The 13,116-nt window shown below is 39.2% G+C and overlaps 1 protein-coding gene across 4 annotated transcripts in view; it reads left to right on the forward strand.

Annotated features, from left to right (window-relative positions):
- The window catches only part of quob (quattro b), a 28,491-nt gene extending 15,932 nt beyond the window's left edge, over positions 1-12,559 (forward strand). The window contains exons 4-24 of one of the 4 annotated variants that reach the window (XM_075460554.1): positions 289-492; positions 1,003-1,126; positions 1,942-2,035; positions 2,263-2,349; positions 2,448-2,564; positions 3,160-3,258; positions 3,354-3,502; positions 4,544-4,682; positions 4,882-5,004; positions 5,170-5,367; positions 5,504-6,471; positions 6,724-6,973; positions 7,479-7,568; positions 8,166-8,390; positions 8,995-9,165; positions 9,620-9,797; positions 10,199-10,315; positions 10,410-10,661; positions 11,049-11,326; positions 11,554-11,612; positions 11,745-12,559. In XM_075460554.1, the coding sequence (XP_075316669.1) occupies positions 289-492; positions 1,003-1,126; positions 1,942-2,035; positions 2,263-2,349; positions 2,448-2,564; positions 3,160-3,258; positions 3,354-3,502; positions 4,544-4,682; positions 4,882-5,004; positions 5,170-5,367; positions 5,504-6,471; positions 6,724-6,973; positions 7,479-7,568; positions 8,166-8,390; positions 8,995-9,165; positions 9,620-9,797; positions 10,199-10,315; positions 10,410-10,661; positions 11,049-11,326; positions 11,554-11,592 (3,902 nt within the window). In that variant the 3' untranslated portion in view covers positions 11,593-11,612; positions 11,745-12,559. Of the gene's footprint in view, positions 1-288; positions 493-1,002; positions 1,127-1,941; positions 2,036-2,262; positions 2,350-2,447; positions 2,565-3,159; positions 3,259-3,353; positions 3,503-4,543; positions 4,683-4,881; positions 5,005-5,169; positions 5,368-5,503; positions 6,472-6,723; positions 6,974-7,478; positions 7,569-8,165; positions 8,391-8,516; positions 8,587-8,994; positions 9,166-9,619; positions 9,798-10,170; positions 10,316-10,409; positions 10,662-11,048; positions 11,327-11,553; positions 11,613-11,744 lie in introns of those variants that run through there. The other 3 variants (XM_075460556.1, XM_075460555.1, XM_075460557.1) reach the window with 3 other exon arrangements.
- The last annotated feature ends 557 nt before the right edge of the window (positions 12,560-13,116 follow it).

Below are 13,116 nucleotides of genomic sequence, written 5' to 3' on the forward strand. Positions count from 1 at the left end.
TGCCAAATGTTTAGAGGCTGTCCGAGAAAAAAGCTGTGCAGCTTTGCAGGGTTGGTCCATGTTGACAAAGAGCTATCAGAAGTTGACTGAAGACATTGATAATTGCTGTTGGTTTAAATGAGCAAAGGGTAGAATATGAAGTTGGTGATGTACATGAAATCTGAGTGGAATTTTTGGTGTTGTCTTATAGATAAAATAAAGGAAAAATCAGGGCCTTATTTTTATGACTTGTTAGCTTTCTGATTTATTGTCTTTTTCTCAGCGTTTGATAAAAATCTTCTTGTTCAGTGACAGATTCACATTCAAGCAGAAGTGAAACTCTATCCATTACAAAGGGACCAGACTCGAAACTCCTCAACTCAAAGGCAGAAAAGCCATCTTCTCCACAACTTTCTGCAACACATGCTGACGCTCAGCAGACCCCACAAACTAAAGATTCTGGTTTCAGGAGGAGCAGCAGTCTGCTTGAACTGGGCATCATTTGTTTGCCAGGTAATGTGCACTTTATTTTTTTTTTCATCAACAGGATTCTAAAAGGTATGAAAGCTCAAGGTTAGTGACCTCAGCAGGTCTCGTGGTTTCATGTCATATGAAATGAATGACCAGATGCCAAACAACTTGAAATGGTGACAATTCTTTTGTCAGTGTCAGAGACAACATATATATAATCTTGTTGTTTTAGATAACGTTAATGGACTGCATTCTTCTTTTTAAAATCTTCCAAAAGCACTTTACATAACAGGCCACATTCACCCACTTACATCCATTTTACAGACATTTTTCAATATCACACACAGAGAGACCAACGAGCACTAGGGGAAATATTGGGTTCTGTATTTTGCCAGCTGGGAATCAATTCACTGACCTTCTGATTATTGGGTGTCTAATGTTCCTCCAAACGGACACACATCTTTTTACAGCTTTTACCAGAAACTGTCTGTATTTCTGTGCCTTTTTGAGAATCAAATTTTTATCTTTGTTTTCTATTCCGCCCGCCCGCAGGCAGCAGGGACAGGAATGGCAGGGCAGTAGTGGAGGTTTATGGTGACAGGAAGGAGTGGATGTCCCCTCTTGTGTCAGCGCAGACTGTTTGTGAATTGCTGCTCTACTTACACTCCATACCAAGGTATTGCAAACATTTATATCTTTTTAATGAAAAAAAAAAGTCATACAACTTTAATAAAGAGCTCTGTATAAGGCTGTTTTAGGACAGCTTGATACATGTGGAATAAATCATAGTTATGAACTCAGTTGTCCAGCAGAGGGCAGGTGTAGGCTTGCATGTGCACTAGCATGCAATGGAATTGAATAGCCACAAGAGGGCAGTAAAGCACCATTTCAAATGTTTCCAGACTCAGAAGTTTAGAGTGGTACAATCGATTGTTTTAATAGCCACAATAATGTTTCTCATTTTGTATACCATGTTCTTTACAATTAATTAATATTCAAAAAGAAAAAAAATCCATCCATCACATAAGATCAGCTGGCAGTATCGCCAATACAGTGCAAGAATTGACAATAATTAAACAATAAACACTTGAATAGTGTTGTTTGTTTATATTGGGCTCAATGGGCTTAATACATCTTTAAGTTTAAAAATCTGTCCTACCCACCAGCCTGACCCTGATGTCCCCTGTAAAAGAGGGAAAACCACAACAGTCTGCTTCAGCAAGGCTGGCTGCCAACTTTCTGGAATGCAGCCCCCTGCCAGAACTAGCAGCCATGTCTGATGTAGGCTCACACAAAAGTTAGGGTACTCAAGAAGAGGCCATTAGTAGTGGTGTGTAAATGCACCAAAGACTCTTTTGAGAGGAGATAAATACAGATTTGGGACATTAAGAAGCTCTTTGTTCAAAGGCTGGTGATTTATCACAAAGAAAATGTACAATAATGAAATGAACAAGATCTAACTTGCCTTAACATGATGAAATGTTTTCATAGGAAAGATGTTCGAGAGCTGGGAATGACTTTGGTCATCAATGCCAGGAAGAAGCCTCCTCCACTTCACCTCTACAAAGCGCTGCTGATGGCACAGGTTAGAACAACATACCTGCATGCACTTGTCAAAAGAATTCTGTGCCCGAAGTACTACTAATAAAAGGGGCTAAAGGTGCTCTTTATCTGTAAAGTTGAATATGGCCTGCTGCTTTAAAGAAAATACTCTGAATTTGTCCATTGTATCTAAAGTTTAAGGTAATGTAAGGATAGCGCTCAATGTAAATATGTTTCAGTTAAAAACTTCTTTTTGTCTGGCTGAAACAGGAGCAAGCGCTTCATGCTGTCCACAGCATCATCATTGTGATGGATAAGGACACTTGTCCACGACCTGAAAAACAACCTGGCCTGCAAGTAAGGAATAAACCAACTGTTTTTGGTCTTTTTAATTGTTATCGACACAAAAGATGAGTGCTACTTCCCTCCTCACCACATCTCTCTCATTAAATTAGATTGACATGGTAAACTCCACGAGAGCCCTGAATAAGACAGTGGAAGCTTCCCAACTGACCTCTGACCTAGGAGGGACCTTCACATACAGTCATACAGACTGGTTACAGTTCCATCAGGTAATAATGTGCATGTCACTCTGATAAACAGTAGAGTTTCTCCTGGAGACTCAGAAAAGAAAGCAGCTCAGCCACACTTTATCACAGTGAAGATTACTCATCACAAACACAGAACAACCACACGTGTGTGTTGTTCTTTGTTTTGGGGGTTATTAGTGTTTTAGACATATAAAAACCCTTCACAAAATTTTTCCTTTTGAATTTTTTTGAACATCAGAGAGTTAAAGTGCAGGTCAGAAAGAAGCATTTGAAGCCTGATTAATTGAACATAGTTCAAACCTCTTCTACAAGGCTATCACTGAGGAAGATAATGCAGCCTGTGACGCCTCTATTTACATTTTGGGCCAATTCACTTGAAAACTGAGGAATGAACTTCTGCTCTTGTTATGCAGCTTAGGTATTTTTGCCTCAGTCTAGATGCCTTTGTACTATATTTATAAGGAGCTCTGTGTTTGTAGTTTCTTGTTAATTACCAGATCTCAGCATGTCTGCTGCTTATGGCTTACACTTCCTCTGGTGCCCTCTCTACTCCTTAAACTTTAATAGGTTCATACCAGCGGATCATGTTTTCTGTCTTATACTTAATATATTTCAGAGACTGGTATCTTTCACGGTTGAACTGCGAGGGGCAGACAGTTTGCTGCAAAAAGCCATCCAGAAAGTGGATAGCAGAAAACAAATGGACACTGCTCAGGTAAAATGCATTCATACTTTGATGTTACATAGTTTTTGTGGGCTCATTTGGGCACAGGTCTCACATGTTGACTTTTTGTTATGTGGTTACTGCAGGAAGTGCAGGAAAGCATCAAGGAACAGAAGGTTTCAATGAAAGAGGTGCTGGAAGATGTTAGACTGGTAACTCTGCAAAGGGGAGGAGGAGCTTTACTGGCCAGGATGAAGAGAGAGGAGTTCAGATTTCCACAGTCTGAAGACTACAGGTATCAGATAGAACTTTTTACTTCTTGTTTGGCTTCTTGTCCAGATCAATACAATGTAAGCTATAAAGCACATCTTATATATCTCATGCAGTATCTACACTGATGATCTGTTGTCTTTAAAGTTCCTTTTGTGAAGTTCTGAACTTCCTACTTGCACCACCGTCTCTTAATACATTTAAGAGGAAATATTGCACTGTACAATCATTGGACAGCTTTAATCACTGATTCCTTTCAAAATGTACTGGACAGTACTGGAAATCATCAAATCTTACCACATTTTTATACATTTTTCTTAAATAAAAGCAATAAGTGTTAGTAACTGACACAGCAAACAACAAAGGCAAGGGTGGGAGCTCAAGACCAGTTTGTGTACCCCGACACAGTCCTGAGAACATTTTAACTGTACTTATGCCTATAAGTGAAAACACCTATTTTTTCATATGAAAAAACACTTTACATAATATATAATAATATGATGCAACATTACATGACTGAACTTGTAGCAGTTGCTTACAGTTTGGCATACCTTGATTTACTGCAGCATTAAAATACTACTTCTTTTTTTTTTTTTTTTACTATTGCTTAAGAGGGGTATAGAATATCAGTTCCTATTCCATCCAAGAACAAAATAGGTACAATTTTATTCTTTGATTTATGTTACGGTTGAGAAAATTATCTAAATTTTTCATTAAAGGATCCACTGATAACTAATCATTACAATCATATGACTGAAGGAGATAATGTAACACTGAGGGAGTAAACAGTGAATGTTTCATCAACACAAGTATATTGTAATATACACATATGTTATACTCTTGGTATCAAAGTGTATCAAGGCAACAAGAAAGTAAAAGGCATGCATAGAGTTAGGTCACACTTTGTGGTAGCAGAAATGAAAATGCAATATTTCAATGAGATTTTAAGTAAAGGACAGAACATTTGATCTATTGATACACAACATTAAATGTCACCTCGTAATATGATTTTCGTGTGAGTACTACTGGTCTCAGTGTTTTTTTTGTGCCTCTCCTTTCTGTGCAGAGATGCTTTGGAGTCAGTGACAAGTCTGTACAACCAAGTTGAGGAGAAGCTCCACACATTGGTGATGAGGTCAAATGAGTCACTGCAGCACCTGGAGTTCCTTCTCAGGCTCAAGGAGATGGAAGACAAAATCCTCACGGTACCTCTACCTCTAAGTTCTATCAGCCAGATCACACTTGAAAACTACAGAAGTGCAGACAGAAATATGCTGATGTGGTTTTGTGGACCTGAATGCCCGTTGGCTTTTGTCCATATGTGATTGTTACTTAGAAACTGTACGTATAACAAATGGCACTCAACAAGGGAAGATTGCACAACTAGCTTATTATGTCTTACAGGCAGGGATGTGGTTCAGCACAGAGGGTGAACAGAGACTGAATGACTCTTCCAAAACTGATGATACACTTGCGTGTACTGAAAAGGTCTTGCAAGATTTTAATGGATTCCTCCTGAAGTCTAAGGTATGGCAAAAATAAATTTATTTAAATCACGGGCTTGGCTGGCATTTTTTTTATACATACAAATATTTTTCTTTCATTTGCCACATGTTGTCAGTAATAACAGTACATTTTAGAGAGTAATGGAAAGTAAATGTGCTAAACCTAACATCTTATTATTTGTCACAGGAGAAACAACAGCATGCCTTGACATTGATAAAGGAGGCAGAGGAAATGGTAGGCACCAGTAACTCCAGTCCTGCAACAGATGTATTTGGTACTCTTGTCAGCACTTTTAAGTCCAACATAGAAGACTTCATGTTGCGGACAGAACAGAGGCAGAAAGAGCTGGACACACAAGTGCATGTGTACACCTTTTGTGAACAGGTTTGTGTTTTGTCATGGCACCATTTCAGCTTTCAGCCTCTGTCTTTCCTTGGTTGCCCCTTACAAATATTTCTAAATGATTGTACCTTCTAACCTTTAATCGAAAAATAATTTTTCTTTCACTCATTCTGTCTAGGTTACAGCTATGGCCAAGGAATGTCTTATTTTATCGGAGCAACTAGAGAAAGGGTGTAACTCAGCTCAGACCTTAAGCACACTTCAAATGTATGAGGAGAGATTAGGTGGGGAATTCTCCTCCCTGCACTTCCAGTCTCTGAGAGCTAAAGCCTGCGCTGTGGGATCAGGGGCCTCTGGGATGATGAAGGTTTGGAATGCAGCCTGGGTTCAAAGCCAAGAAGTCAGGCAACATCTGGAGAAGATGCAGAAGAAGAAAGGTGTTGATAAGAACCAGATCCAGCAGTCCACAACTGTAAATCCTCCAGAGGAACGTGGAGAAATGGGAAGGGAGGGAAAAAGGAGTGAGCTGGGGGAAGCTGAGAGTTCTCTTATCCTACAGTCAGTCTCTATTACAGAAGTAGTCAATACTGCAAAGAGTAATGGAGAAAGCACTGATGTTTCATGCTTTGGACATGATTTGAAAAATGAGTCAAAAGGGAACAAAAACCAGGAAGCAAAAGTACTGCAGGTTGTTGAAACACCAATTAAATATGCCACAAGGACTCCTGTTTTCCCACAAATTGAGCACTGCAATCCGGAAAACAAAAGGAAGCTAAAAGAACACCACAGCGAAGCAGATCTGAGGAGCGCAAGCTCTACAAAAGAGGACAAGGATTTTCCTTTGCATCAAACTTTGGGTCGGTCCCTAAGTGAGGGCTCATGTGTGACGAGCACCTCTGGCCTTTCACCTTTGAATATAAGTCACAAACACTGTCACAGTAGGACACATTCACTGGATCAGAATCTGCAGCCCATCCAAAATCTGCACATTTCCTGCAACAAAAGTTTATGGCAGAGAAACCTGAGCTGCGACAATAATAAAGCGGAGGGTGAAAGATGTGCAGTCTCCACCCAGAGACCCGAACATTTAAGGACTCAAGAGACGTCACTCACACCAACAGAAAGCAACCATAGCAACACTTTTTTGTAAGTAATGACACTCAATTTGCTGTTACCACAAAACACATTTAAATTTAAATACTGTAAACGAACTGAAAGAAAATATCTGTGGCTGACACTTTTTAAAAAAAAAAACTTAATTATGATTCCAAGAATAAAAATGTTTGCCACTGATAAATAATGGAAAACAGATCATGATTCAAAACTCACCTCTGTGTAAGATATAAGCTTTAAAAACATCAGCAATTTTACATTTTTCATTTCCTTCACATTGTACAGGAAAGTACAGAAGATCTTGGAGGAGCTGCTATCTACAGAGAGGGAGTATGCCAAAGCCCTGGGTTATGTCCGAGAGCACTACTTCCCTGAGCTGGAGAGAGCTGACGTCCCTCAGGACCTCAGGGGCCAGAGGGGGAGCATTTTTGGTAACTTAGAAAAACTCCATGACTTCCACCGTCATAATTTCTCGGATGAGTTGGAGAGCTGCATGACAGAACCTTTCAGAGTGGGCCGCTGCTTTCTAAAACATGTAAGTGCCACTTAAGTGTTTGTGAAAGTATTCAGAAATGAATGTTGGCCTCCAGTGTGTGTGGCTCTAACTGGAGGCAAAATCTACATTTCTGGAAGTACTATAAATCCAAACTCTCATTATGAACTGACATCCACATTGTTAGCCTTAAGAAACAAGGTTTTGGAAGACGTGATTCTGTGTGATCACAACAGATAGTCCATGGCTTCTTGTTTTGAGCCACAACCATGATGATTAAGCATACTTAATTACCCAAAACAACCCTTCCAGATGTGTCCTTACTGGGAACGGATACTGTATGTTTAGCTTCCAAGGAACGTTTTTCTTTCAACAGCTTAAGAACTAATATCTGAACTAATTCTGGAATGATTGTGTTGCTGATAAAGTTTTAACCTCCTATGTGTACCAACTGAAATATTTTGCATTTAAAATGTTACACATGAATTGGGCTAGGTAATCAAAATGATGATGCTGAATAGTCTTTATTTATTCCTTTTCTTTTTAGAGAGAGAGCTTTGCTTTGTATGCCCTGTACAGCAAGAACAAACCACAGTCTGATCGTCTTCTCATCAATCACGGACAGGCTTTTTTCAAGGTAAAAACCAGCGCCAGCTTCTCTTTGCTCCATTGTTTCTCATCTGCTTTCCCTAAACCAATTTGTGAATTTCCCTTTGATGAAATGAAGAAAAGGCAATGTGTTACACAACTTGCTGTGAACAGCCATGCCAGCATCTCCAGGAGATGATGGGGAGGCTTTGGGTAAAATGTTTATTATGACACAAGGACACTGATGCTAGAGGCATTGTGTTTGTTTGGAGAGACAGTATGTAAACCAAGGTTTTGCAATGCAATAATGACCTGATGATACATGTACTTTGAAAAGTTTGAATAACTAGGGTTTTTACAAATGAGTAGGAATGGTGCAAGTCTGCAAACTCTCATTGCCATGCACCTAATAGCTGGTGAGATATTTCCATTACCTCCCTAACCCTATTATCCCATAGGGCTGCCTGAGAGAGCAAAATACATTTCCAACATTAAAACAATACTGTTTTGTCTAATTAATTTCTTAAATTCCCTCCAAAACAACCTCTCCCCGGCATCCTCTGTTTACCATATCATACCCGTTTTCTGCCCTGATGGATACATACCCAATAACATACCTGCTCGTTTTCCGCTTTTGTCATCTCAGCAAAAGCAGTTGAAGCTGGGGGATAAAATGGACTTGTGGTCGTACCTGCTGAAGCCCGTACAGCGCATCAGTAAGTACAGCTTGCTGCTGCAGGACTTGATGAGGGAGTGTGGACCAAGACAAACCAGAGAGATTGCTGAGATCAAGGCAGCCCTGGAGGTCATCCACTTCCAGCTCCGCCATGGCAACAACCTGTTGGCCATGGATGCTATCCACCACTGTGATGTAAGCAGGGCTTCAATAGCTGTTTTAGCTTTGTGTCACAAGAATATATTACTAACATGGGATTTATTGTATATACATATGCAAGCATGTATTGTAGAGTTACAGTCACTAATCATTCTATTCTAGTTGTCTGCGATATTACTGGAAGCAGGGAGTCAATTTCCAGGCAGGACTGAAATGCCATTTGTTACAAAAGGTATTGAAAAAAATATTTGCAGAAATGTTCAGTTGATATTTTCTTTGTGCAATATCAGGAGTTAATTATGAGAAGTATGAAATGGAATGAGATAAGAAAGAGTAATTGATCGTCATATTTTCATTGGAATGTTAAAGAGAGGCATTCTGTGCGTATAGGGGGGAGGGGGGGGGGGGGGGGTCTCATAGCCTGGAGCTCCATTATCTGGTGAGTCAAGAAGGAGGGAATGTATTCTTGTGGTTATTGTGTAAATCTAATGGTTCAAGCAGTTTTCTTAGAATAAAGTCTGTTGTTGCAGAAGAAACTGTACAGTTGTCCTTGGTACATAAATAATGTTGCAACATTACTGACAGTTCTGTAAATGATTGGTTATTCCTCCTCATGGTATGCTCCCTTTCTGTGCTACAGGTTAATCTAAAGGAGCAGGGGCAGCTGATACGTCAGGATGAGTTCTTGGTGACGTTCAGGAAGAAGAAATGTTTCCGTCACATTTTCCTTTTTCAAGAACTCATTCTCTTTAGCAAGACCAGAAAGACAGATGTAGGAAATGACACATATATCTACAAACAATCATTCAAGGTACGCATACTGTACATGATATGGCTCCTCTCTGTCTCTCTCTCACACACACACACACACACACACACACACACACACACACACACACACACACACACACACACACACACCTAAACACACATGTATTAATGTGTATAAGATACACCCCAAAAAAATAAATACAGAAAACACAATAAAGCTGTCTGCAGTGAATCACTTCCTCTTTCCAAGTAAGATTACACAAAAAGAGAAAGGTTCTTCCAAACTTACTTCGTCATAACTTGGGTAAGATTTCCAATGTTTCTGAGGTTTGCACAATGGTGTGTTGGCTGACCTTGTCTGCTCACATTTTAACCTTTGGTGGGCATTAAGGGTAATGATACATATATTTTTAACACTGCTGATAAAACCACAAAACATTGAAAAGCATACCTTGGGGGCTTTATGTGACCATGTCATGTTTGTCTCTATTTAGACGTCTGACATAGGCATGACTCAAAACAGTGGTGACAGTGGCTTGTGTTTTGAGATCTGGTTCAGAAAGAGGAAAAGCCAGGACACATACACACTGCAAGCAGTTAGCCGAGAGGCGAAGGAGGCCTGGACCAAGGACCTGGAGCGGATCCTCTGGGAGCAGGCCATACACAACAGAGGTACAGTAGAAATAGTAGCTTTGATTAGAGACAGATGGATTACATGAGAATTCTGTAAGACACATTCTGGATATGAATGCTGGGGTTAATTCATAAAAGCTTCTTTGGCAACTGCTGATATGTTTTTCATTAATTTGTCTAAAATTCTGTGTGAGCAGTTGTTAATATGTTTAGTCAAATCTTTATGTGGTTACAATGGAAAAAAAATGGAGAATTAAAGCAACACATTTAACTGCATAACAAAGACAGCAATCTGCTATCAAAAAAACTTATGGCCATGTAAAGTCAGCGATATTTCTGTTGCTAATATGTATTCAGCTTACAATGTGTGTGCTTTTATGTTGGTTTAAAGTATTTCTATTTGTTATTGTAGAGTAATGTTTCCCAGGTGTTCTTTTCAGAGGTCCGCATGCAGGAAAGAGTGTTCTTGGGAATTGGAAACAAGCCTTTCATGGACATCAAGCCAAGTGATGCAGCGATCAATGACAGAGCCGTGAACTATGTACTGTTGGGAAGAGGTAAATATGATACTGTGATCATTTCCAGTCAGTCCTTGACTTTTACCAGCTAACTACACTTCTTATTAAACTTACTTTCATTCGGACCCTGCAGAAAACAAAGCACTCTCCTGTGTGGGATCAAGTGTATCACAGGGTGAGCCTCCGGGTAGTCGACCAAAATCTGTTGGTTCAGGCTGCAGCTCATCCTCGTCCTCTTCCTCGGGACGGGGTTCCTTGTCCCCTGTAGGTTACGTGTGTGGGCCAAAGCGGAGGGTGGTTTCAAGCAGTCCTGGAGGTTACACATCACCTCCTGGACCTCTGGAGGAGGATGACCTGGACCATGAAGGAAGTCAGACCTTATTGTGTAAGTGAAAATTTGATCCAAGTACGGTATAGTTTTCAAATGGAGCACATGATTAATTTAGAGATAAAATGTACATCTCTTCAGGCACAGCAGCTTTTTAGCATTTTATTTATGATCGCTGAGCAGCTTGCTCTGTGTCTGGGTGTTTCAAGCCTTAAGATACTTCGTCTTCAAAATCTGGGATCCAAGGGTAGAGTCCGGGTAAATGATACTATAGTAAAACAAGGTTGTTTCAGCGTACTCCTGACACTGTATTTGGGGCTCAGCTGTCAGGTTAGGAACATTTCTCTGTCCACAAAGGTATACTGATTGGTTTATTAATTCCTCAGTCCATTCATCCATTCTTCCCTTTCCCACGTGCACAAAAAGTTCTTGTCTTTTTTCCAGTGGACAGCTCCGAGTCCTCAGGGGAGAGTGTCAGCGGCTTCAGCAGTTCCGGTCACAGCTACCACTCTGCTGTGGGAGGAGAGGTGGAGGACAACTCCTCGGTCTGCTCTTCCATAATCACTGTCAAAGAGGCAGCGGTTGCTCATACAGCTGAAGCTTTCGCAGACCTGCAAAAATCAAACGCTCACGCTGGTTCTGCTGAGAAAACCCAACCACCAGTTGCTCCCAAGCCCAAACACAAACTGCAACAACAGAACAAGGATCTGCCCAGCAGCAAGGTGTAGTAGAAAGCTTTTGGACTAACTGTTCATGTGTTAAAACACAAAAAGAATGCAAGGAATCTCATTCAGTCTGATAATAAATAAAAAAGATGAATTATTCTCTTACTTAACAGTTTTTTTCCTTTATTTGTTTTTTTACTTGCAAATGCATCTTCTCACGTTAATGATAAACCGTTTGTTTTAATTAGCATCAAGAGTTAATAAAGTTTTTATGAATGTCTCAGGCTCAGAGCTCCAGTGTTGGAAAGTCCACAGAGGTTTGACCCTTGACATAAAATAAAAGGTTAGCACATTCCTACATCACCAACATTTTTATAACTAGGCCAAAACTTGAACAGTTAGTTAACTTTTCAGATCTATATATGAATGATGTCTGTTTGGATGTGTAGTTTGAATATTTCATTTCTTTCCACAGATCTGGATGCAGCCCATGCAAAGGTTGTCAGCATTGAAGGTGACACGGATCAAAGCCAGATGTTAGAATTCCAGCTGTTACTGTAATCTGTTACCGCTCTGTATATAAAGTTTGTTTTAATATCACCAAACAATAAGAAATTAGTGTATATTTGTGTCTCTGTCTTATAAACAATAACAAGGATGGCATAGCTTTTTGAAAGACATAAATGGCATTGCTTTACTTACAGCAGTTCACTGTATATTAGTGTAGTTTAATAGCTCAAGCAAAGGATCATAGACTTGCTACAGTAGTTGTGTCTGTTATTCATGAAACAATACTACAGTTAATTATACTGTACTTGGAAAATGTAACATAAGGTCACACACAATGTTTTTTATGTTATGAATCTATTGCTCTTAAGTTAATTTCTTAATATTGCTTAATTACAACATATGTGTTCTTCTGAACATTAAATAATACATTTACTCAGTATTTTCTTTCAACTAATGGCGTCGTATTTCATGTTACTTGTTTGAGAGCGGATCCATTCAAGAGTTGTATGCCTTTCGATTTGAAATACAAAATCATCCCAATGCTTGTCCCCTTGTTGTGTTTTTGTATTTACATCTCAACTTTTTCTTTCTTTGTTTCTTTCTTTTAAAAAAACGTGATCAATAACTCTGACAGCCAGACCAAAACGTCTGCAACTGATACAGGGTGCATAATACCACTTATATATTTGCACAAATGTCAGGTGAAGCTCCAGTTCATCAACACTATTCTTAATGCAGATGTATTACTATGGTTCATCCATGTTTTTCTTTGGTGTTTCAATAAAAGTTGTATTTAATAACTGTTGCTGCAATTGAGCGATCACAGGCTTGGGTCACTATACTGATAATAGATCTAAGAAAAAAAAAGAAGCATAACCTCCAATCAGTTGTGTCACAGATATACATTGAAAGCCAAACACTGGCTCTTAACCTTCACATTAAGGCCACAATTTGAATTAAATTCGCAAGACTCGTGTTTTTCTTAAACCAGGTTTGGGGAATTTAACTTAATCTAATGGGCATAACTTGTTGTTGAATAACTGCCATGAGGAACAGTTTACCAATGCAGTCTGTTCTACTTTCTTAAAAAAGAATAAAAAAAAAAAATCAGGTATAAAAGGGTTGTTATCATTTTTTTGTATCCATTTTTTGAGGCTCAGTTGATATTAATAATAATAATAATAATACATTTTATTTATAACGCACTTTACATTTACAATAAAATCTCAAAGTGCTATTGATAGTGATATAGCTATCAGTTTATCTGCATTTTATTAATTGTTTGGTCTACTTCTTTTACCCCCAGCCAACCCCACACCTTCACCCCTTTTCACACA

The sequence above is a fragment of the Odontesthes bonariensis genome, chromosome 3 (genome assembly GCF_027942865.1).
Source record: "Odontesthes bonariensis isolate fOdoBon6 chromosome 3, fOdoBon6.hap1, whole genome shotgun sequence".
NCBI classification, from domain to species: Eukaryota; Metazoa; Chordata; class Actinopteri; order Atheriniformes; family Atherinopsidae; genus Odontesthes; species Odontesthes bonariensis.